At 52.5% G+C, this 21983-nt stretch overlaps 2 protein-coding genes across 2 annotated transcripts in view; one reads left to right on the forward strand and one right to left on the reverse strand.

Annotated features, from left to right (window-relative positions):
- GATB (glutamyl-tRNA amidotransferase subunit B) overlaps nucleotides 1-13454 on the forward strand; it is an 87444-nt gene extending 73990 nt beyond the window's left edge. Inside the window, exons 11-13 of the mRNA XM_004708763.2 lie at nucleotides 7990-8068; nucleotides 10543-10677; nucleotides 11668-13454. Of these exons, the coding sequence (XP_004708820.1) occupies nucleotides 7990-8068; nucleotides 10543-10677; nucleotides 11668-11796 (343 nt within the window). The 3' untranslated portion in view covers nucleotides 11797-13454. The remainder of the gene's footprint in view (nucleotides 1-7989; nucleotides 8069-10542; nucleotides 10678-11667) is intronic.
- A 1079-nt stretch (nucleotides 13455-14533) lies between these two features.
- The window catches only part of FHIP1A (FHF complex subunit HOOK interacting protein 1A), a 240037-nt gene continuing 232587 nt past the window's right edge, over nucleotides 14534-21983 (reverse strand). The window contains exons 11-12 of the mRNA XM_045295804.1: nucleotides 21908-21982; nucleotides 14534-17276 (exon numbers count right to left, since the gene is read on the reverse strand). Coding sequence (XP_045151739.1) covers nucleotides 17023-17276; nucleotides 21908-21982 — 329 coding nt within the window. The 3' untranslated portion in view covers nucleotides 14534-17022. The remainder of the gene's footprint in view (nucleotides 17277-21907; nucleotide 21983) is intronic.

Raw genomic sequence — 21983 nt, forward strand, 5'->3', positions numbered from 1 at the left:
AATCCCACTTGTGTTTATCGGCCAGGCTGGCACAATAAACTATCTCATGGGCCCACTGTGTAATGATTGTATAATCCGAGGTCGAATGGTGTGCTTCCTGATCCAGAACTACACAGAGTGACGTGAGCCAGAGGCCCCAAGGAGATGTGGTGCTTGAGGATCTAGATCAAATGTAAATCCCTTCTTTCATTTCTTCAATGTTTTATTGTGAGTTGCATGAAGGTTTGCAGAGCAGGTTATCGGTTTTCCTTTCAACAGTCCATGCACGTGTTGTTTCATGTCATTGATTTCGGTCCTCACACTGTAAAACCACTTATCCCACTGCCTTCCTCCTCTGTGTCCTCTTTCCGTTTACGATCTTCCTAACCCTCTGCACTGTGCCCTGGGGTAAATGCTGCCTGTTTGTTTAAATGGTCGATTTTTCTAAGGTGTGTTCACCTTCCTAGTATTACTGTTCACCTTATAGACGTTTCTCGTTTGGCTGGAAATTGAGGCATCCAGGTGAGTTCATTTCCAGATCTACCTGAAGGGTGACTAAGGGCTGCAGTCAGGGAGGGGCTGTTAGTAGTTTCTATACAACCAGTAAGCCTTCTTTTTTCTTTCTATTATTTTGACTTTTGTTCTTTACTCTTCTCATATCCAGAACCTTCGGGTGGTGGTGCCTTTCAGAGCAGTTGGTGTGGTGGTAGCAGGGTGCCATCTAGTCCTTCAGGGCCCAGTCTCACGGAGACTGGTGCTCTCGTGATCCAGTAGGCCACTGCACTAACTCTCCATGAGCCTTGGGTTTTCTCCACTCTTCTTTCCTCTGGGCAAGGAGAGACCAACAGTCGCACCTTAGATGGCCACTTGTGAGCTTGTAAGAGGTCAGTCCTTGTGGACTGAAATGTCTGTGGAACATTGTGGACTGTGTCATGCCAGTTGACTTCATTGCCCACCCCCTCCCTCTCCCAGATAGGACTCCTGGGTGCCCAGGCCCAGTGACTTATTCCTTGAAATCGTTGGAGTTTAAATGTATAGGTTCACATGTTGTTGGTTATGAATCAGAGAGACCAAATGTTAGGCTTAGAAGAGACCTTAGAAATCTTCTCCATTTTAATGAGCAGATAGGAAAACAGAGGCTCTACAAGGCCAGCACAACTGCCAAGGCTAGAATCCACTTGCAGGTCAGTTCTTTATTTGTTGGTCTCTGAAATTGAGGGTTTGTCTAACAGTCAGTTGGCCCGAGAGCATCTAAAGGAACTGAGGTCAATCTACTAGCCTGTTGGGTGAAGTTGGATCCCCTGGTATTTCTCCAAGCAACTCCTAAGCACTAGAGCTTTAAGAACCGGAAAGGTACACCATTCCAAATAAAAGTGCACTTGTTCCAAAATCAGGCAAAGAGGATGAGCGGCAACCATTCTGCTTTCACTGTTGATGTCTCTTGATCCAAGAGCTGAAGAGGAAACACCAGCTGGGCGCCCACACCAGGCCGCAGCAGCTCTACTTCTCCACAGTTCACAGAGCTCTCAGCCAGACCGACAATAGCAGCCTCGCCAGGGAGGGCCTCCTCCTCTGGAGCTCAAGTGTCCATGGCTTAGAAGAGCAGTGGCTGCAAAGGCCGCTGTGGCCTCAGGAGGACAGGCAGGCAGGGGACACTCGAGAGATCAATTTGGCAAGAGCGGGCTTGTGAATTAGCAGTCATCTTCCAGGGCCTCGTAGAAGGCTAGTATTTGAGGGGTTCGACCAGAAAGCTCTTGTTAAACTTGGCTTTTTAGTTGATTTGAGTGCCTTGCTCAAGAAGGTGTTTTGTTTTTTCCTGTAACTCCTTTTAAATCACTATTAATAAACAGGCTGGTTTAGTTAAGCAAGTGGAAATTGCAGATTCCCTGGCCAAGCACTTATCATTGATCATTTTGTCATTGTGTGGTGAAATCGGGCAGAGACAAGTGTCCAGATGGGTAGTCACTTCTGCTGGACATTTGTTAGTAAGAAACAAGGTAACTAACTGGGCAGAGATTAGTCACTAACTGCAAAACTAGGTGAAGGCATTTTCTTTTGGCTTTTGGCATTGTGGCTTGGGTGAAAGCTTACAGAGTAAATTAATGCCCATTCACAGTAGTTACGCGTGGGGCTGTAACCCACCAGGTCGGAGTTTGAAACCACCAGCCTTTCTTCTGTGAACTGTGAGAGTTTCAGAAAACCCAGGGGCAGTCTCCCCTGTCCTACAGAGTCCCCGTGAGTCTAACAGACTGGACGGCAGGGAGAAAGTCAACACTGGGTTCATTCTGTGGTTTACTAACGTCAGTTGTACCATCATTCTTCCTACTTGCTCCCAGGGGTTCCTGTTTCCATTTGCCCTTCTTTCCTGCCTTCTGATCTTTGTTTGGGGCAGCTGCTTCCCTGTTGGTCTCCTGTGGTTGAGTCCTCCAAGGAGCACATTTCTCAATTTACAGGCCTGCCTTTTGTTTGAAAGGTGGTCTTGGTGGGTGGGATCAGGTAAGACCTGAAGGATGCTTAAAGGTGTCTCAGAGTCTGCCAGACTCTTATCAGACCAGTAGGCCTGGTCTTTTTTGTGTGATTTTGAATTCTGTTCTGCGTTTTTCCACTACTCCATCCAGTGCCTTCATTTAATGTGATGCCTTTCAGAGCTGCTGGTGGTGGTAGCCGGGTACCATGTCTTTCTTCTGGCCTCAGGGTGGTGGAGGCTGAGGGCTCATGGTCCATGAGCCCTCACAGTCACTTCCAGGGAGTCAGTGCCGTCTCATGGCAACCCTGTAGGACAGGATCGAACTGCCCCTGTGAATTTCCGAGACTGGAACTCTTTAAAAGAATAGAAAGCCCCATCTTTCCCCCATAGAGCAGCTGGTGGTTTCGAACTGTGGACCCTGCAGAGTTCGCAGCCCAGCTCATAACTCCTACACCACCAGGGCTCCTTTGGGGTCCATTGGTCCTTTGGAAACATCCTTGAGTCTTTGAGTGTCTTCCCCTTTGGTCTTTCCTGAAGGGGGGAGATCAGTAGTTGCCTCTCAGTTGCTCACTAGTTTTTAAGACCCAGATCACTGCTCACCATAGTCGGATGTAGAACATTGTCAGCCACAGCCCTTCTTAAGGGAGAGAACAACTTTGGGCCTTTGGGAAGGCCTGTGACTAAAGTCGGAGAGCGAAAGCAAGTATTGGGATGACATCATGGGAGTGGAAAGCAACAGGACAAAGACCATGGGAGGAGGGTGCTTGTTGGGGTGGGGGGTGGGGGGAGGAGGTGCACTATAGAAAATTCCAGATTGTGCCTCAACAGCTGTCCTTATGAATGGTAGGTGAGCATGTGTGTTGAGCGGGGAGTAGGTAGGAGACAGTGAGAGCAGTTAGTTGTTTGGGGAGAGGGGTGCCCAGTGGGGGTGGGGTGGGGGACCACTCGGAAGTCAGTGAGATGAACAAAAGGGTTACTGAGCAGCCGAGGCCACCTAGATGCCCAAGGCTCAGTGTCTGTCACCAGTGGGAGCTTTGTCCCAGCTCACAGCAGCGGGCAGGTGTATGGGACAGGGTGGCTGGAAGCCTCGGGGGTCGCTCCCCAGGGTCAAGTTGGAGCTGGAGCCAGAAGCTGTCCTTCTTTCTACAGGCGCTCCCAGGCGCTGTGTGGAGTCAGCAGGTTTGAAAGGCCCCGCTCCCCTGCTCTGTCCAGTGGCTGGCCACCAGGATGTGGGGGCAGGAGCACATGGAGCGGTGTTTGTTACCTGACAGCAGTGTCCCATGGGGCTGTCGCTATAGCAGTTTGCGTGCATGCGCGGCTCCAGGGGGCTCGGTGGTCTTACTGCTGATGGCCCTGCTGGGTACATACTTGGCCTCAGGCCATGGCGCAGTGGCTACGCATAGGGGTAACCACAAGGAGACCACCAGCTTTCCACTCCCGTAAAGAGCCACGGCCTTGGAGACTCGGGCAGCTCTGCCCTGTCCTGTGGGGTTGCCATGAGTCATCGTAGACTCGATGGCAGTGAGTTTGATTTTTGGTTAGTATTCTAAAAAGCCCTAGTGGCACTGTTGGGTAAGCATTGGACTGTTAGCCACAAGGTGGGCGGTTCAAACCCACCAGCTGCTCTTCAGGAGAAAGTTGAGGCCATCCGCGCTCGGGGAAAATTACAACCTTGGAAACCTCTGATGTGTAGGGTCTGTGAGTCAGTCGACTCGATGGCCGTGGGTCTGTTTGAAGCATCACCATCAGCACAGTCCCAGGTTGTCCTGCTGCAGAGAGGCCTGCGCTGCTGCAGACATGACTGACCCATGTGTCTGGAACTGGGGTCAGAAAGGCGGTGGAGAAGCCCCGCTGCCGGACAGCTGCAGCAGAGCTGTGTCAGAGTGGGGCAGGGTGAAATTTCCATCTGTCTTTCAGGCAGCGTTTCTCCTTACTGTGTGTTCGCTTCCTGTCATTCTCTGGGCCAAGCCCTCCACAGCACCGGCTCATACCGGGCTCAGGACTCTGCCGTCTGCGTGCGCTCCAGGTCCAGTCTGGCCTCGGGTTACAGTGGAGTCTGCACACCACATCTCCTCCCAGAGAATTGGGCCTGTGGTCCCCAGCATTGCAGGACGCTCAGGCAACTTGGAGGTTTTTACTCTCTCTCTCTCTCCTTTTTTTAATCATTTAAATAATTTTAGCGTTCTATATATAAATTGTATCAAGCATATTTGTACATATGTTGCCGTCATCATTTTTGAGCCCTTGGTATCAGCTCCGTTTTTTCCGTACCCTCCACCTCGTGACCCCTTAAGTTATAAATTATTGTTTTCATATCTTACACCATCCGCTGACTCCCTTCACCCACATTTCTGTTATTCATCTATGGGGGGAGGGGGCCAGGGTGGATTATGCATTGACCACTGTGATCGGTTCCCTCTTCCTTCCCATCTTCCCCCTAACTTCCTGGTATTGCTACTTCTATTTCTGTTCCTGAGGGGTTATCTGACCTGGATTCCGTGTGTCATGAGCTCTTATCTGTGCACATGCTCCAGTCTAGCCAGAACTGAAAGGCAGAACCCAGGTTATGATAGTGGGAGGTGAGGAAGCCTCAAAAAACCAGAGGAGTGTTGTGTGTTTCATCAGTGCTGTACTGCACCCTGGTTGACTCATCCCTTCCTTGTGACCCTTATGTGAGAGCATGGCCTATTGTCTACAGAAGGGTATGGGGTCTCTGCTCCGAGCCCCCTCATTATCAACAATTTGTTTTTTGTTTGTTGGGGGTCTTCTGATACCTGTTACCTGATTCTGTCAACACTTCCTGATAGCACAGGCTGGTATGCTGCTTCCATGTGGGCTTGTTGCTTCTCTGCTAGATGGCTGCTTATTTAACTTCAAGCATTTAAGAACCCAGACGCTAGATCTTTTGATAACCAGGCACCATCAGCTTTCTTCACCACATTTGCTTATGCACCCATTTTGTCTTCAGTGATTGTGTCGGGATGGTGAACATCACAGAATGCCAGATTGTAAGAACAAAGTGTTCTTGCGTTGGAGGGCTAGAACAGAGGCCCAAAGTCTGTCTACTTCCTCAATGTATTGCCATATAAATATATGTGCATAGGCCAATACCTTTATTTTTATGAATTAATATATTTCCATAAGTGCACATCTATGTTTATACCTCTATGCATAGCTTTGCTTCCTAGATCTTTCCTCTGTTTCCTTTTACCTTCCTTCTGCCCCATCATCACGCTCGCCCTTCTTCTGCTTCTTAATAATTCCTCTCAGCTAGATTGCTGGTGCTCCAGCTCCCCAGGATGTCTACATCGCCCTTGGTTGTTCCCCCGTCTGTGGCGGTGTTTGCTCACCGCTCCTCTCCCCGCCTCCTCCTCCCTCACGTCCCTCCAGAACCTTTGGTCCGGGTGCTTTCTCCTCAGGCTTGCTTCCCTGCCTGTCTTGTATTGGCAGGCAGAACAACAGTAACAGACAAGACAAACGATTGAGTAAAAAGAGAGAGATTAATAAATAAATAAAAAGGAAAAACATATATACAGTGAAAAAGCATACATAACTCCAGGTCTGTCCTCTGACCTTTATGACTGTCTCCCCACCGGTCCTGGGGCAGGGGGGGATCCAGGAACTGCCCCTCCTAGCCTGAAGTCAATTCTTGAGGCTCCTCGGGGGCTTTGTGGCCGGGCTTTGCTCTCATTGCTGACTGTGGTTCGCCCCACTGGGGGTGGGTCAGACCAGACTCACTCCCTGTGCTGGGTCCTCATCGATGATGTCCTCTGTGGCCCTGTGCTCCAGCGCGGGACATCATGTTGTCCGCCCCTGTCTTCTCCGTGCAGGGAGTCCCTTGCTCTCTCTGTCTTTTTGGTTTGTTTCTGTGTGGGCATGGCAGGCCGGCCCCTCTCCCCAACCTGTAGTTTTAGGGTTGCCCTCTGTAACACATACTGCCGGGGTGGGGGGGGGTGGGGGGGGGGATATGTCAGTTTGGCTGTGATGGGGCCTGGCCCTGTAGATCCTTCTGTTTATGAGTTGGTCCATGTGGTTACAAGCAACGTGCTTTTTTAGGAGAAAACCTGCTTATTACTAGTCCGCAAAGGTGGGAGGTCAGAACCAAGATAGGAGTTGATTTCCCAGCCCTGGGCCGCTCTTCCTGTTGAGATTTAATCAGGGTGGTTCACAGATGTTCCAATACCTATTTAATAACTGCAGACACTCTCCAAACCTAATTTCCATTTGGAATTACCTTTTATCCATACTTTGGGAGAAGCAAACACTTGAGGCATCCTAAACCTGTGCCACTTTGGTGTGTCAGCTGTTTTGAATGAACCTAATCCCCCCTCCCCTCCCCTCCAGGGTTAGAGGGCAGCAAGACACCCTTGGTGAGTCGGGCACTTTGAGTTCATGTGGCAATTGGCAGAGGGGCTAAGATGCCATGTCCTTTTATTATTAAAGGGCTGACTGTGATAGGAACAGAGATTATGTGTCTAGTCATTGCTTTAGGGCTATTTGCTTGCTTGCCTTTTGTGACTTTTGTACAACTGTTTTCGTTCGTATGATTTCTGTCTCTGAAATCCAGGAGAGGCGATCTGTAGAGACAGTACGTGGCAGGGCAGGGAGGATGGCGGAAATGGGAGCTAAAAGTATGAGAAGAAAATGTTCTGAGATTGATTGTGGTGATGATTTCACAAATCTTCATGTGATTGAAGGATTAAATTGTATGTGATGTATATACCAAGAGAAAACTATTCAATAAGAAAAGACGTGGATAAATGAACTAGGGATTTTACGTGACTTCACGCATTTCAGAGGACACACGAGGGCCCTCCGTAGCAGCCATCCCTTTGATCTGAGCTGAGGCGCCGAGCCAGGTTTCCTTCGCCCAGTCTCTGCGCGCGCGCTGGGGCTGGGGCGTGATCGGGGTGCGCACTGACGGAGGAGGGGTCCTTAACTCAGCCGCCTCCACGCCCCACCTCTGCCTGGGTTTGGTTGGTGTCTTGAGAAGGGTGGGCATGAGGCACTGGGGCGTGTGGGAAATAGGGAGCCCTTGGAGAGACTGGAGCTGGGGGGCGGAGGGCGGGGAAATGTGTGTAACAATACCACCCTCACTCTTCCTATCAAGAAAATCTCGTGTGATTCTAAGACTTTTCTACAAAGACAGACAATCAGAGTGTGTGTTTTTTTCAGGAGATAATTCTTAGGCCAATCTTTCCGTCAAAAATATGTAATTACTAGGGTTGGGGGGGGGGGGTGATGCGTTTTGTTTCTCTTGTTTTTCCTTTTCCCTCCATGGTTCACGGACTTTGCAGCCACCTCCTAATTAGACTGAGCAGTTGGCTGTTGCTACCACTTCTGCCAACCAGCTGTGACTGCTGGGTGGGAAAACCGCACCAGTCACAAAAACACGTTCTACCCCAAAACACAAACGAAACCCAGGCGGCCAAACAGAGCCCCCTTTTGCTCCTGGGTGTGGGTCTAGTTATTCACACCAACAACAGGCCAGTGCTCAGTGACCCAAGTGGATAATCGTGTTTTCTCTCTTCCGGGGTCACCAGCCCTGTCTCGCCCTCTGCCCTGGCCGAGCTCCTCACCCTGCTGGACACCAAAGTGATTTCCTCGGCCGCTGCCAAACAGGTAAGTCTGTCCCAGCTTCCTGATGAAAGCCCCCGCCCGCTCTGTGGCCCCGAAACATCTCGGCAAAACCCATCCCGTGTTCGTTAGTGGTATTTTAGGTGGAAAGGTCCAGAAACCTGTCACTCAGCGAGGCTCTGAAGCCATTGTGTGTGTGGTTCTGGTCGTTTGATGCCTGGGGGAAATCCAGAACGCTTGCCCACGCCTGGTCGTTTCCCTCAAATGTTGGTTGCTAGAAGGCTGGGTCCTGTGGGCTGTGGGCTGTGGGCGCCCCCTGCACACAGCTCCCTGGACCAGAGGCCGAGGGCAGCAGCCAGTGCCAGGGGCTCGTTTGTCTTTGTCGCATGGCCGGCCTCAGGAAGCCCTCTAGCAAGGAGGGTGAGGTCACCCAGGCGGCCATCCACCGAGCAGCTCAGCAGCTCGTGTTTCATGCACAGGCCCACTGAGTGGAAACCCCCTGGGAAAGGGCAGCCTCTCCAGGGGCCCACTGTCTCCTCTCCACCTCCACCAGCAGCGCGAGGTCGGTGAGCTTTCTGGAATTCGGGCGATCCTCCCAGAGAAGGACCCAGAGAGAGACAGCACCAGGGCAGCTGCCAGCGGCCCAGCCAGAAACAGTGTTGTTTAATGGTGCCGTTCCCATCTAACATGCATACAGCCTGACAGTGGTGGCAAGCTACACAGTGGGGCTGTGGAAGGCAGCTCCTTTGGGCTAATTACGAACCACTGTGACGCGCACGCCGGGTTTGGGGCTCTGAAATGGAGACCCAGACTCCTACAGGCTGTGTTTACCCACCGTCGCAGAGGGATGCTGTCAATTGTGGGGACCGCGCTGTGGAGGGTGTTTTGGTTGCCTGCATGTCAGAGGCATACAAATGTTAGATGTCCTGAGGGCAAGAAACACCCGAGATGTAGATGTTCGTGGATATGTCTGTCTGTATGTGTATACACCTACTTAATGAATTGTAGCTTTTGAAATGAAAGGGGGAACAGCATCAAAAACAAACCTCTTCCTGCTCCATCCTGGTTTCCCCCCAGAGCACATCATTTTAAAGGGGGCGCTAAGGCAGTAAATGAGATCGCCCTCTCAGAAAGCGAGAAGAGATGGAAGCTGTAGACAGCTGGGTTCAGCCACACGCACTTGGGATTTCATCGGCTGCCACTGTTTAAAGGCAGTGGGGTGAGTCCTATCTGCTTCTGTGAGGCAATCAGAACCCGTTAGGAAGGGAGGAAGGAGTGTTGTGTACTCTGCATAAGGGACTCACTCACTTTCATGCTCTTGGGGAGGGAGGGAGATTCGTTCTGCTTATAACTTTTTTGCTTTTCTTTTAATTTTCTTTGGATACGTCTCCATTTGGGGCTCCTGAGAAGCCCACCTTAATAGATGGTTTTAGGGATGTTCTATCTTTTTCATCTCCCACTGTTGGTTGAGGCACCTCTCCATCCTGCCCTGCAGATGTGCACACCCCCGTGCCCCTGTAGCTTTAGACTTCAGTGACGCCATTTCAAGTCCGCTTCGCGGTCGTCTCCTGCAGGACTTTCACCAGGAGTTGAATGTGGTGTTGGAGGAACTCCTTCACTCCTGTGCCGAAACCCGGGTCCTTGGGGTTCTCAAAGGGGTTCCTGTTTACTTATTTTTAAAACAAGAGTTTATTGACTATCCAGGCCCCATTGGAGCTGGACTGCCCCATCCCCCAGGCCCACTGACCACACCCACCAGGCAAGTTCTGCAGAGCTGAGCTGCAGGTGTGGTACCTGGCATCTTGTAGCCATGATACGTACTTGTGATTTGCTTTGACTCCTTTGAGGGTAATTCAGGTTCGAACCCTTTGGATCCTTGGAGCATTTTCGACTGGCTTTCCCCCCAGCTAATACCTGGAGAGCCACTTGATGGGAGGGGAGGTGTGGCCCCCAGGGTACCGAAGGCAATGGGTCATGCTGCAGGCCAGGGGACTTGCTGGCAGAGCAGCAGATCCGGCCAAGCTCACAGCAGAACTGCAGCAGGGACTGAGGGAAACCGCCACCCTAGGAAATGCCTTCTTATTTCTCCAGTTTGAGGATCTAGAGTAGAAACTACATACATCATTAACTGATAACTATCGCAGATTGGGGCCAGCTCTACCTGTAGGGGATGAGTGGGGCAGGCCAGGGCCCTGTGGAGTATGATTTATGTTTTCGTTGTTTTCCATTTTGTATCATCATCATGGGTCCTCTTCCCTGCCCTCCTGAAATCACGTTTCCCAGCAGGCCGGGGTGGGTCCAGTCTTTACTGACTGAGTGGACTCGAGGCACACCCAGCTTGAGACCTCAGCTTGTGCCCAGTGCTCATGCTCACCACACTGCCTGCTGCGCTGGCAGGAGGAGGAGACTCCGACTGTGCTTACCCGGCATGTCGAGGCTTCCTTGCGGCCTCCCTCAGGCGGCCACACCCTGGGCATGGAGCTGTGTCCTCCTGCCCAGGGTCTCCCCTCACCCTGCAGGTGTTTGAGGACCTGTGGAGCAGCCCAGGGAAGACGGCGGCGCAGGTGGTGTCCGAGCAGCGGCTGGAGCTGATGGAGGACCAAGCAGCCCTGGAGCAGCTCTGCCAGGCCCTGCTGGAGGGACATCCCCAAGTGGTGACTGCCGGGCGGGGCGGGGAGAACGGGACCAAGTCCACCTGCAAAAGTGGTTCCCTAGCGAATTTTATTGGCCTTTGAGGTCAAAAGAGATGAAGTTAGGTAAATACTGGAAAAAAGGCAGCTTCTTTCCCTGTAAGGAAATGCCACCCTAGGGTGCGCAGATCCATTTAAAAGGGGGCGATCAAGCTCTGCAGATCCCAGTCCCTGGCCGCCTAGGCAGGTGGTCCTCTCCCGACGGCACGGGGACTTCCTAGGCCAACCTCTCAATCCTGGCCCGGCTGCAGGGCAGAGATGGAGATGTGGGAGCTTCTTGTCTTTGAGAAGTAGGAAGAGAGGCACGCGTGAAAACAGCATAGCTAAAAGCCAAGTCATTCCGTGACTGAGCCGAGCCCCAAGAAGGAAAGCTGAGATGAGCGTGCCTCCCTCCTGGAGTCCACTCGCAGTGTCCAGCCAGAGAGGTGTCTGTGGGGAGTGCTGCCCGCTGTCAGAATCACCCCCTCCCCCACCAGCTCGCCAGGGACATGAGCAGCCCTGGGTCTTGGCCCCCTCCATCTCCCTGCCCCGCCTATAGTGACTGATGAAGACAGAGTGTCACGTTCCTTCTGGGGGCGCAGGGAGGAAAGCCAGGCACTGCGGCGTGCTCCCTCTGCTCGGTGCATCTCGGGAAACGGCATGTCCCGTGTTGTGTGGTGCCAGGAGGAGAGGCCCTGGGTGCCTTGTTCTCGCGCTGGCGGCACCCCTTGTTCGACAGCAGTGTACGCCCCACAAGTCCATTTTAGCCCAAAGACAAGCAGCCACCATCTCCTTTGGCAGGCGTCTTGGAGCCCCAGATGCCCTCCTTTTGTCATCCTTCATCCGGTACTAGCAAGAAGGAAGAACAAAAGCAAGGGGATTTGATTTTCGGCACACCCAGCCTTCAGTTCAGGGTGTTTAGGGGTGAAGCTGTGTATGTATGTTCGTTCTCCTTACACAATTCTGTCGTTAAAGGTCACGGACGTGAAGAAGGGAAACCCCCGAGCTGTAAATAAACTGATTGGCCTGGCCCGGAAAGCCACCCTGAACCGCGCGGACCCTACGGTGATTAAGAAGATCCTGGAGGAGAAGCTGGCGACCTGAGCACTCTGGGCACCTCTGCGGTGGGCAGGGAACAGGGCCTGCGAGCGAGCACGCGCGATGGAGGCGAAGAGACGGCAAATGCCAGTATTTATTAACTGAGCTAAGAAGGAAAGCATGCTGCTCCCAATACTGTGACCATGCGGACGCAACGCTTAGGTAGGTACGGGGGTTTACAGCAACTCAGACAAGGATCAATTTTTTAGACCTAAAAATGGACTAATGAAGATGAGAACACAGTAATTGGCACACAGTAGACACCAGTTTGCTTAGGGAGGGCCCAAGGAATTAGTCAAACAATCACCCAACTACTGAGTCAGAGAGACGATGCCCATTCAACTAACTCCCTGTGGAACCTAGGAGGCACCAGTCTGAGAAGAAACGGTATGGGGTTTGGTTTTGTGTTGTAAAAAAGAGAAAGTTTTCAAATAAATTTAATGAATAAAATATATACTGAAATATCACAAAAATTAACTTTCACATCAAAGATATTGCAGTTGACAATTTAATCCACATTCCCTATCCTTGGGCCAAAATAGATGAAAAGATCTGTAACATTCAATTGCTTTGTCCGGGAAGCGGATGATTAGAACTAGTACATCCGAACTCTGACCTGAAGACCCTGGTGCACCGCGTACCTGCTCCCACCGCAGTAACACTATTCCTCCATTGCAGCGGGAAGCCCCGTGAACCTCAAAAACCACTTTGTGGCATAAAGTAAGAGCTCTGACTTTTTAAGGCCCAGGAAGGATCGGAAAACATGTCTGCTGCTCTGACAGCAGTCGGGGGCCTGGAGAAAGCCCTCCAACACTCACCCCACCTCTCTCTCCTGGTTTGGACAGTGGCTCAGGGCTTCCCTGGAGTGAAGTGTCCCTTGCCCCCGCCAGCAACAGCGAAGGGAAAGGAAACCTGTTTCGTGGTTCATCTCTCAGACAAGTGTGAGGAAGTGTGCTTTAAAGATTGGGAATTGTGAGACTGACATGCGTGCCCCGCAGTCTGTTATAATACTACCAACTGCTAGGCCTAAAGCCAAAGGTGATGTCATGTGATTCAGAGAGAGAGAAAGGCGCGCTGGCTCCTTAGGGGCTGAGGCTGCAGCCTGGTGTAGCCTTAACTTTGTAGCACTGAGGCACTGGGTTTGTTACCACTGCCACTCTTACCGAAGGTCCTGGCTCCATGGCCAGTCAACCTCAGAAAGCACCCCTCTCCAGACCCAGCAAGTGCTCACTTGAGCGGGGTGCAGCCAGAGCACGGCAGCTTTCCAGAACGATCACGTGGCGTGTACACTACATGATGGTCATTTCTCCAGGAACGTGCCATCGTTCAAAGACTTGACCTGTGAGACGCCAGTTCTTGTCCCGCTCGGACCACTGCCTTTTTTTATCTCGAATGCCAAGTTCTGACATCTTGAAAATCAACCAGACTGTAATATTGACAGAACTGCTATGAGGGAAAAACCACCACATCAACAAAAACAAAGCGCAGCACTGTGGTCTTGAAGCCTGACCGACTGCACAGTCGACAGAGGTTTAGAGAACTGCTCAGAGAGGCACCAAGTGACTGCTGGTAAATGGGCGTCCGAGAGACACAGGTGTGAATCTAGTCCGGTTCTGTGTGTACTATTCGGGGAATCTCATTAAACTGTATAAACTGCCACCATAGGTGAAGCCGCCACCATCTCTCGAACCCACACACCTGTGGGCTGGGTGGGTGCTGGGCTCACACTGGGCAGGGATGTGCCAGAGAAGTGGCTCCCAGGATTTGTCTGCCCCGGCCGGCCAGGCCCAAACCCTGTCTTCCCAGGTGCAGGTTGGCGGCCTGGTGGGCAAGGCAGGGTGTCGGTCCCAGCACACTGCCAGCCATGCAGGAAACACTCAGCAAATGCTCATTCCTTTGATGAAATGAACTTAGCGGACCGCCTGTGATAAGAAACTGGTGCTAGCCACAACCAGGCTTTTAATTCTGGGTCATTTGGGTCCAAGTAGGGCTGCTTGACTATCTGGGCACCTACGTCAAAGTGAACTTCTCATCTTTCAGGGTGTTCGATGGCCCAAGGGAAGGAACTTAGATTGTCAATACACCAGGGAAGGATGCGTAGCCCACACTCACCCACCCCCAATCCCCAACACCTTTTTTCAGCAGTTAGGGATAATCTGGAAGGATATAAAATTATAAAAGCAGTCCATAAGCATAAGTTCTGCTCAGCTTTGGATTGGTTGACCAGTATATGGCTTATGGCCGTGACTCACTTCACATGTATTTCACATGAACTGAGCGCCAGCATTTCACAGACTCGATGCAGTGGCTACTTGAAAAAGGAGGAGGAGGAAACCTGAAGGCCATTTGAATGAGATTTCCCCTGAATAGCACACAGAGCCAGACTACATGTGATAGACCGCGCAGGAAAAGCAACCGTGAAGTGGCCGCGGGCCTGGTTGGGCAGGTTCTGGGGATGGAGCAGAGGAGACTGCCAGATGGGAAGCATTAATAGAAGCCCTTTTTCGCTACCCACTCCGGACAAACCATTTAGCAAAGCCCACCTCTGTAAGATGACCGCTGTCATCACACCCCCGGCCCTGACACACATGCAGAGCATGGGGGCCTGGGTGCAGGGGGCTGTGGGAAGACGGCCCAGCAGTGTCAGCTGAGGTGTAGAGCAGCCCGACTTCCACACTGAGTCTCCCTGTCGGCATGTGCAAGCTCTCAGGAGACGTGTAGCTGCCTATGGGACTCGGGGGGGGGGAGCTGTTGGTCATCTTGGGCATGAGGGTGACAGTGAGGGGGGCTTACTCCCATCTTGTAAAACGGGTAACATTCACCGGCTGGAGGGAGAGGCAGAATCCTTGAAGGGCTGAGTGCAAGAGGCCAGCAGCGGGCGGCAGGGGTGCCTCGCCTTGTCCTGGCCCTCGCAGACCTTCGCTGAAAGTCTCTCACCAACGAACGCCCTGTTGATCCACTTAGGAGCCGCCGGGATAAGCTGCCCTCCAGCCGCCTGAATGCACAGAGGATTTACTGAGGCAAATGCTCCCAAACAACTCTGAGTCTCCCGAGAGCGCTCTCTGAAGCGTTTGGTTTATGATGATCACTCACCGCAAATAAATAAACAAAAAGGGGAGGTCGATTTCATTCTGCTCTAGATGTTTCCTCAGGGGGGCAATGGATGGGTGTGGAACAAAGATGGCTTGATGGCAAACTGTCTTAAGCTGCTCTGGGGCGGAGCATTAGTCATTTATAGGCTAGGGCCAGGCAAGCCGGGGCCTGGGAAGCCCCTCTTAATGGCTTACGGCAGCCGTGGCCATAGTGACCGGAAGAGCTAACAGCACCGGGCTGGCTGCCCTGCACTGGGCTGGTCCAGTGCCTCCCGGAAGCCTGTGCAGTCACAGCCACGTGGCAGTATATGTCCATTCAAACTGGCAAGCGTGACAACCGTTCCAGTCAATACAGGGCTGGTCAGGAAGGATCAGCGTGAGCTGCCCTCACGCCAACTGGAGCCTGTACTGTGGGACCGGCCATGGCTGCCATTTGATGCACACACGTGGCCCACCCTGCTGGGGTGGTCCTCCCCTGGTGATGGCAAGCTAGACACAGCCCAGTCAAGGGTGGGCAGGCATCCACCTGCAACCTAGACTTTTACATGGGCCTGAAATCAACCTGAGCGACCACTGCAGCCAACCTGGTGAATGTTCAGCCACGGGCACCACTGGCTGCTCACCCTGACCAGGCAGCTCGTGTGTCCGTCCATGCCTGAATTCTGACCACAAACCACTGCCACCGCCACCCCTGTGCCCTGGACCAAGAGCCAACTACATGTGACTTACAGAACCACTACCAGCTAAGGAGAGGGTCCTCAGTGAACTGAGTGCATCCTTCCCACACCACACGGCATCACCTCCAAGCCCGCTTGTAAGACAGCTTCCAAGATAAGGCCGAGTAAAATGGGGACAATTTCAGAGTTCCTCTGAGCACCTGGGTGTCCTCACATGGTCAGATCCCAGCATTCCCGTCCCATGACGGGGCGGGGAGATCATGTACTCCCTGGAACAATGTTTAAGGTCAAACAGAGCCCGGAAACCTCTTAAATTAAAAAATTTCCCTGGCCATTTCCAAAACATCAAGCTTAAGTACTAAAGTACTCAACTGCAGCCTGGGTCTAGGGACCCTGGGCAAGGAGCTGGGTGAAGGCTCTGATGCTCATTGGCCAGCAGTCGGTCTTGGAGTCTCCCCCTTGGTAGTGGCTTAAGGAGAAGGGGCTCTGAGTATAATTAGGCCCTTGGAGCAGGCAGAGCATACATCATGCTAACGAACCCCATCACTCAGAAAGCAGACTTCCCGGGGACAGGACAGCACAGCGGGCACTGGGCTCTGCACAGCTCACCACCCCCGTCTGCATGTGTACCGAGCTCCCAGGACCTGCCTCCATCAGGCAAGCTTCCAGGTGGCAAGCAGCCAACCTTCATTGTCTCCCTCTTCCCGCCCCACACAAGAACTTCGTGGACAGTGCACCTCAGTGTTCAGGACACACTGCCAGTGTGACCCCAGGCCTCTCCCAGCAGAAGAATGCCACCAGAGCTGATCAAACGCCTAAAAAGCAGAGACGCTTTGCATAGGTACACTTGACTTTGTGCTAAACTCGGGCCCTCTTCACTATTGGGTGGTGACAGGCAGAGGAAAGCAAGCTCCCAAGCGAGAAGAACATTCCCCTGCATTCCAAATGCTCCCCCAAAGGGCAGCTGGTTTCCTGAGCAGTTAGTCGGAACCAGTGGGTGGGCCTGCTCCGTGAGGTAAAACATACTGGACCAAACAGAGGTGCTAGGAGGAAAAGTCCGAGGGACAAGTGACGGGTGCTGGTGACAGGTGAGAGGGGCTGGACCGCCCTTTTATAAGAAACAAGCCCAAGTCGGGGGCTGCAGGCACAGTGGTGGGCACTCTACCCGTGCCCCACAGACTCACCTGGGACCCAGGCACTTCTAGAAATCGGGTGGCAGCGCCTGATGGGGACAGAGAACCCCACAGAATTTGTGGGGAGCCAAGAAGCTCACCTAGGGAGCAGTCAGCTTCTCAGACCGACATTCTCTAGAGCTTGAGGTGGAAAGACCCTGCTGGCAAATCAAGTACTGTCAGGAAATATCAAAGTAGGCATTTTTGTAAGCAGCTTTTTTGCATTTAACATTCAGTTAAAACACTAAAACCTTATAAAACAAGAACCTCTACTTTAAAAAACAACAGAAACTAGCAACAGGAGTCCTCGAAGTCGCCCAGAATTTTGTAGCACAGAATGGAGTGCTCCTGGGCCAAGGCAGCCAGCTCCTTCAGGAACTCCGGGAAGAGGGCCACAGCCAGCATGGTGTTCCGCACCGGCAGGGGCAGGTTTGGGGGGGGCCCAGATACCTTGGCTCTGTTGGTCAGGAAAGGCTGAAGCACCTTGGGGGGACCGTCCAAAAAGTTCTTACTAGTCCTGGTCCAGGATGCCTCCTGACTGGGTTCTGAAAGCAGAAACAAGGGCTGTCAGTGTGGGCCCTGCCACAGTCTTCAACGTCGTCAGGGGTTCGGTTCCTGTGACCTGTCAGTCTTAGGGCCCAGCCCTGCGACAGGTTGAGCACCCGGCATGTTCCTACAGCTGCCCCAGTCGGCCACCTCCAGTACCGGGCATGTGGCCGCTAAGGCACTTCAACCTGAACCCACAACTCTCCAGGCCCAGGAAAAAAATGAAGGCTTCAACCAAGTCGAGATGGAGTTTACTACTTTTTCCTTTAAGTTTGCCCGGATCACGGGAATGTTGGAAATACTGGGGGGCCAGTGAGGTAGGATCGGACTGAGATTTCCCACTACCTGGCTGGGGCTCTAATCACAGCAAAGTGTTGGGGACCTCCACATAAGGGCAGCTTACAGAGGGCTTTACCACGGTTTAAATAACACAGGTCTAAAACACTATGAACCCAAATGATGACACTTCTCAAATTTACATTTTCATGTCAAATCAGTTTCACCAATTAAAATGGTTCCGCTTCCTTGACTGATTCCAGAACACCTCTAACCCTTCATGTTTGCAGGAATTATTTAGGCCGTTCTGGCCCGCCCTCTGTGCTTGAATTGAGCCCTGGGAATCCCACTGCTCTCGGGTGGGCTCTGACTCAGACACGCTGGATACCATAAAGCGAACGCCGTCTGGTCCCGCGCCAGCCTCACCATTGCTCTGAAGCTGGAGCCCATCGCTGTAGCTACTGTGTCCGTCCGTCCGGTGGAGGGCCTTCTCTGTTTCTCTGTCAAACGACGTGCTTTTCCAGGGACCCGTCCCTTCTGATAGATAACATGGCCAAAGGGTTCTCTGGCTTTACTTCTACCAAGACAGATTCGTTTGTTCTTCTGATCAACCCAAAGCCAAACTCACTGCCATGGACTCGGTGCCCGCTTACAGGTACCCTATAGGACGGGCCAGAACCGTCCCGTGAGTTTCCAAGACGAACTTCACAGGAGTAGAGAGCCTCATCTTCTCCCAGAGTGGCCGGTGGTTTGGAACTTCGCGTGGCAGTCCACAACAGTCACTGTTCTTCGCCAGCGCCGTGATTCAAACGCACGGACTCTTCTCAGACTTCCTTAGTGACTGCCCAACTTTCACGTGCGTTTGAGGCAACGGAAAACACCCTGGTTTGTTTGCATCAGCCACATGTTAGTCCTCAAAGTGACATCTTTACTGTTGTGTTTTTAATCATTTTACTGGGGGCTCTTACAACTCTTATTACAATCCAATATCAAAAGTATCCGACATATTCGTACATATATTCCATCATTCTTTCCTAGACATTTATTTTCCATTGAGCAAGGATCAGCTCCTCTTTTTTCCCTCCCCTCACCCCAAACACTCATGGCCCCTTGATAGACTGTAGATTTTTAATTATTTTCAAATCTGTCTCCCTTCCCCTCTGGTTTCTGTTGTTCTTCCCCCTGGATGGGGGGTGTGTGTAGTTATGTGCCATTCATTGCAATCTGTGCCCCCTCCCTCCCCACCTCTCCTCCACCTCCCCCTACCCTTTTGGGATCTCTAGTCCCATTCCTGTTCCTGGGGTTCATGTGTCCTGAGTTTTATCTCTTCCCTATACCTGTGTACATGCTCCTGTCTAGTCCAGAGTGGGCGGTGGCACTGGGGTCATGACAGTGGGGGGTGAGGAGGCCTCGAGGGATCAGAGGTCTATTGCGTGACCCATTAGTGCTCTACTGCACCCTGACTGACTCATCCCCTCCTGCGACCCCTCTGTGAGGGGTGTTCCACTGTCCACAGATGGGCTAGTTTACACTTTCAAGAGGTCATTTGTACCAGGTTTGCCTAATGCATTTTGTGTTTTGAGTCCCTGACTTGTTTCCGTGGGCACTGAGGAAAATGAAGTCCTTGGCAGCTGTCTTCCGTCTGTCCAGTAAGACAAAGTTGCTCATTGTTTTCTTCATACTGAAGCAGAATCCACACTGGCTTCTTGGACTCTCGCACCACATGCTTCAAGCGCTCATCACTTTGATTAAGTGGTGCATAATCACAGGTCGTTAATGAGCCTTCCTCCAATCCAATCTTGAGGCCGCCGCCTTCTTCACACAGTCCAGTTTCTGAGACGACTTGCTCAGCACACAGATCACATAAGCAAGGCAAAAATAAGGTGAAACCATCTCATTACTCCTTATAAATCATGATACTCAAGTTCTTCGTTATTTTGACTGCTTTGGGGAATTCAGTCCCATTTTTCAACACTTTCCTCAGAGTGGGAAGCCTGAACTACAGCACTAAAAATTCTTGACATTTATAGTACTTTCCACATCGTGCCACTATAGTCTTTAGTGTTAAAAAAAAAAAAATCTTCCTTTACTGCTTTAAATGTCCTATTAAATTAAAATGATAAAGAACAAGAAAAGTCAGGAGTCTGTCTGCTGCTCCCTTTCAGCTAAAATCCACGACACAGGGCAGAAATGATAGGGCATCAGTGAGGGAGGCTGTCAACCATGGAGACGCCCCTCAGCCCTGCCGCACCCCGACCGAGCCCTGCAGCTCTGAGGGGCCATGCGTAACTCCCCAAAGAAACGGATTTGCATGCGGGTGGGCAATGGTTAAAGTGCTCGGTTGTAACCACAGGGTGGAGGTTCAGCCCCTCCCACGCGGCGCCTGTGAAGAGGGCAGTCTGGGGCACAGACTGGCAGTAGGTTCAGCTCCTTGGGTTTGGGGCCTGAGAGTCTAAGGCCTGCTACTGCTGACTCTGGTTCTTCTGCCTTGAATCCTCTGCCACACAGATCTGCGCTCCAAAGTCAGAATTTCTAATCTCAGGGAGCCCTCGTGGCATCAAGGTTATGTGTTGGGCTGCTAACTGCAAGGTCAGCAGTTTGAAACCACCACCCACTCCACAGGAAAAAGACCAGGCTTCCTACTCCCATAAAAAGGTACAGTCTCAGAAACCCACAGGGGCCATTCTGCCCTGTCCTATAGGGTCACTGTGAGTCAGCATGGATTGGGTGGCGGTGCTTTTTTGAGAAGGGGCACTAGGTACGCATACTGGGCCACTTCCTGGGTGGGGTGGCCTCAGGTGCTTTCTGCATCTGTCATTGCTCACAGGTGATGGGAAGGGTTCAATGACCTCGATAAGTGCCGACCATCACCCTTAGCCACTGACCTCAGGAAGCATTTCCTGTGTTCTGACCCTAGGGCCAATCCCGCTCCTAAACCCCGTCCCATTTTGCCCACAGCTCCAGAGGCCTGCATCTGGGTGCTGAGCCCCCATGTGGGCGTGTCCTCCACACCTTGATCACAGTCCCCAGTGAGAGCAGCAACCCGAGCACTTGTCGAGTGCAGGAACGAGCCACAGGAAGTCCCCCCGCCGCTGAGCCTCATCAAAGCTGGGTCCTCTGGTTTCTCCTCATCTTCCGCCTTCTCTTCCAAATGCACTGCACCTCCTCTCTCCCAAGAGGGTGCGGGGTTCACTGATCAAGGGGGAATCCGTGAACAGAAGGGTCATCGCGAAGCCTCCTTTACTGGGCTTGAACCCAAGAATGAATGTCGTCTTCACTAAGCAAGGCAGGGGGACGTCCTGGGAGGAAAACCATGACCATGGCCTTGCGGTGACAGGGGTTCTCCTCGCTGGTGTTGGGCTTCCCCGTGCCTCGAGGGACCCTCCAGCTTTCTATTCAAAGGCAAGGAGCTCACTCGATGGTCCCTGCGGGCAACCGGCTTAGGGTGTCTGTGCGCCCCTCTGAGCAGTGGTGCCTGGTCCCAGAGTTAGGGACCCGGGAAAGTGCTCGGGGTGCGAGGTAGGCAGGGATCGCAGCCCAAGACGTGGAGGTATTTGAAATAAAGCCTGACAAGCGAGCGCTGCTCCTGAGAGGCAGGAGCATGGCAGGCGGCACAGAAAGCCCCTGCCCCAGAGCACGTGCCCCCCACCCCCTCTGACACACGTCCCTTGGAAGCAGGGCGGAGGAGGCAGGTGGGGCGGGGGGCTGAGACACGGGCACATGAGGGAAAAGGCAGAGAGGACAGGAAATAGAAGTCAATGGCCGAATCCCGAGTGGCTTCTGGAATGTTTCCCTGGGTCTGAAAAACCACATCAGGGAGTTGCAGCGCGAATGCAGTGTCTGGGGAGACAGCCATCCGGAGTCAGGAAGAGAAACACCTCCTCAGCAGGGTCAGCGGTGGCCTGATGTGAGGGCTTGGGCAGCAGTACTGTCAAGGGAGCAGTGAGTGTGCGTGCGTGCGTGCACAGTGTCTGTTCATCAGCAGGAGTCAGGCGGGGGCCATCTCACCCCGAGAACCTCAGGATCCCACTCCCCTGGGCCTTCAGCTCCACCCTCCCCGTCTGAAACTGAAGCAAGTGCTGCATTTCTTGTCCACCAAGCCCGCTGCCACGTAGTGGACTCTGGCTGACAGCTGACCGGTGACAGGCTTTCCACGCTGTAAACCTTGATGGGAGCAGGCAGCCTCATCTTGCTCCTGCAGAGCAGCTGACGGGTTTGGATTCCACGGCCCCTGGTCAGCAGCCCACCATGGATCCCACAGACTGTGACCTTCAGAGCCCAGGAAAGGGTGCAGTGTTTGTGAATCCGTGCAGGATACCCAGAACAGGAGGCTGGGGAGACCCCTGTTGGTTACCTTTGGTTAGTGACTCGGGGGCCATGTCACACATGTCCACTCGGAAGAGCAGGTACTGCTGGGCTTGCATGAGGAG

This window comes from Echinops telfairi, unplaced genomic scaffold (genome assembly GCF_000313985.2).
Source record: "Echinops telfairi isolate 266 unplaced genomic scaffold, ASM31398v2 ScPeMD7_5868;HRSCAF=6743_1, whole genome shotgun sequence".
In the NCBI taxonomy this organism is placed as follows: domain Eukaryota; kingdom Metazoa; phylum Chordata; class Mammalia; order Afrosoricida; family Tenrecidae; genus Echinops; species Echinops telfairi.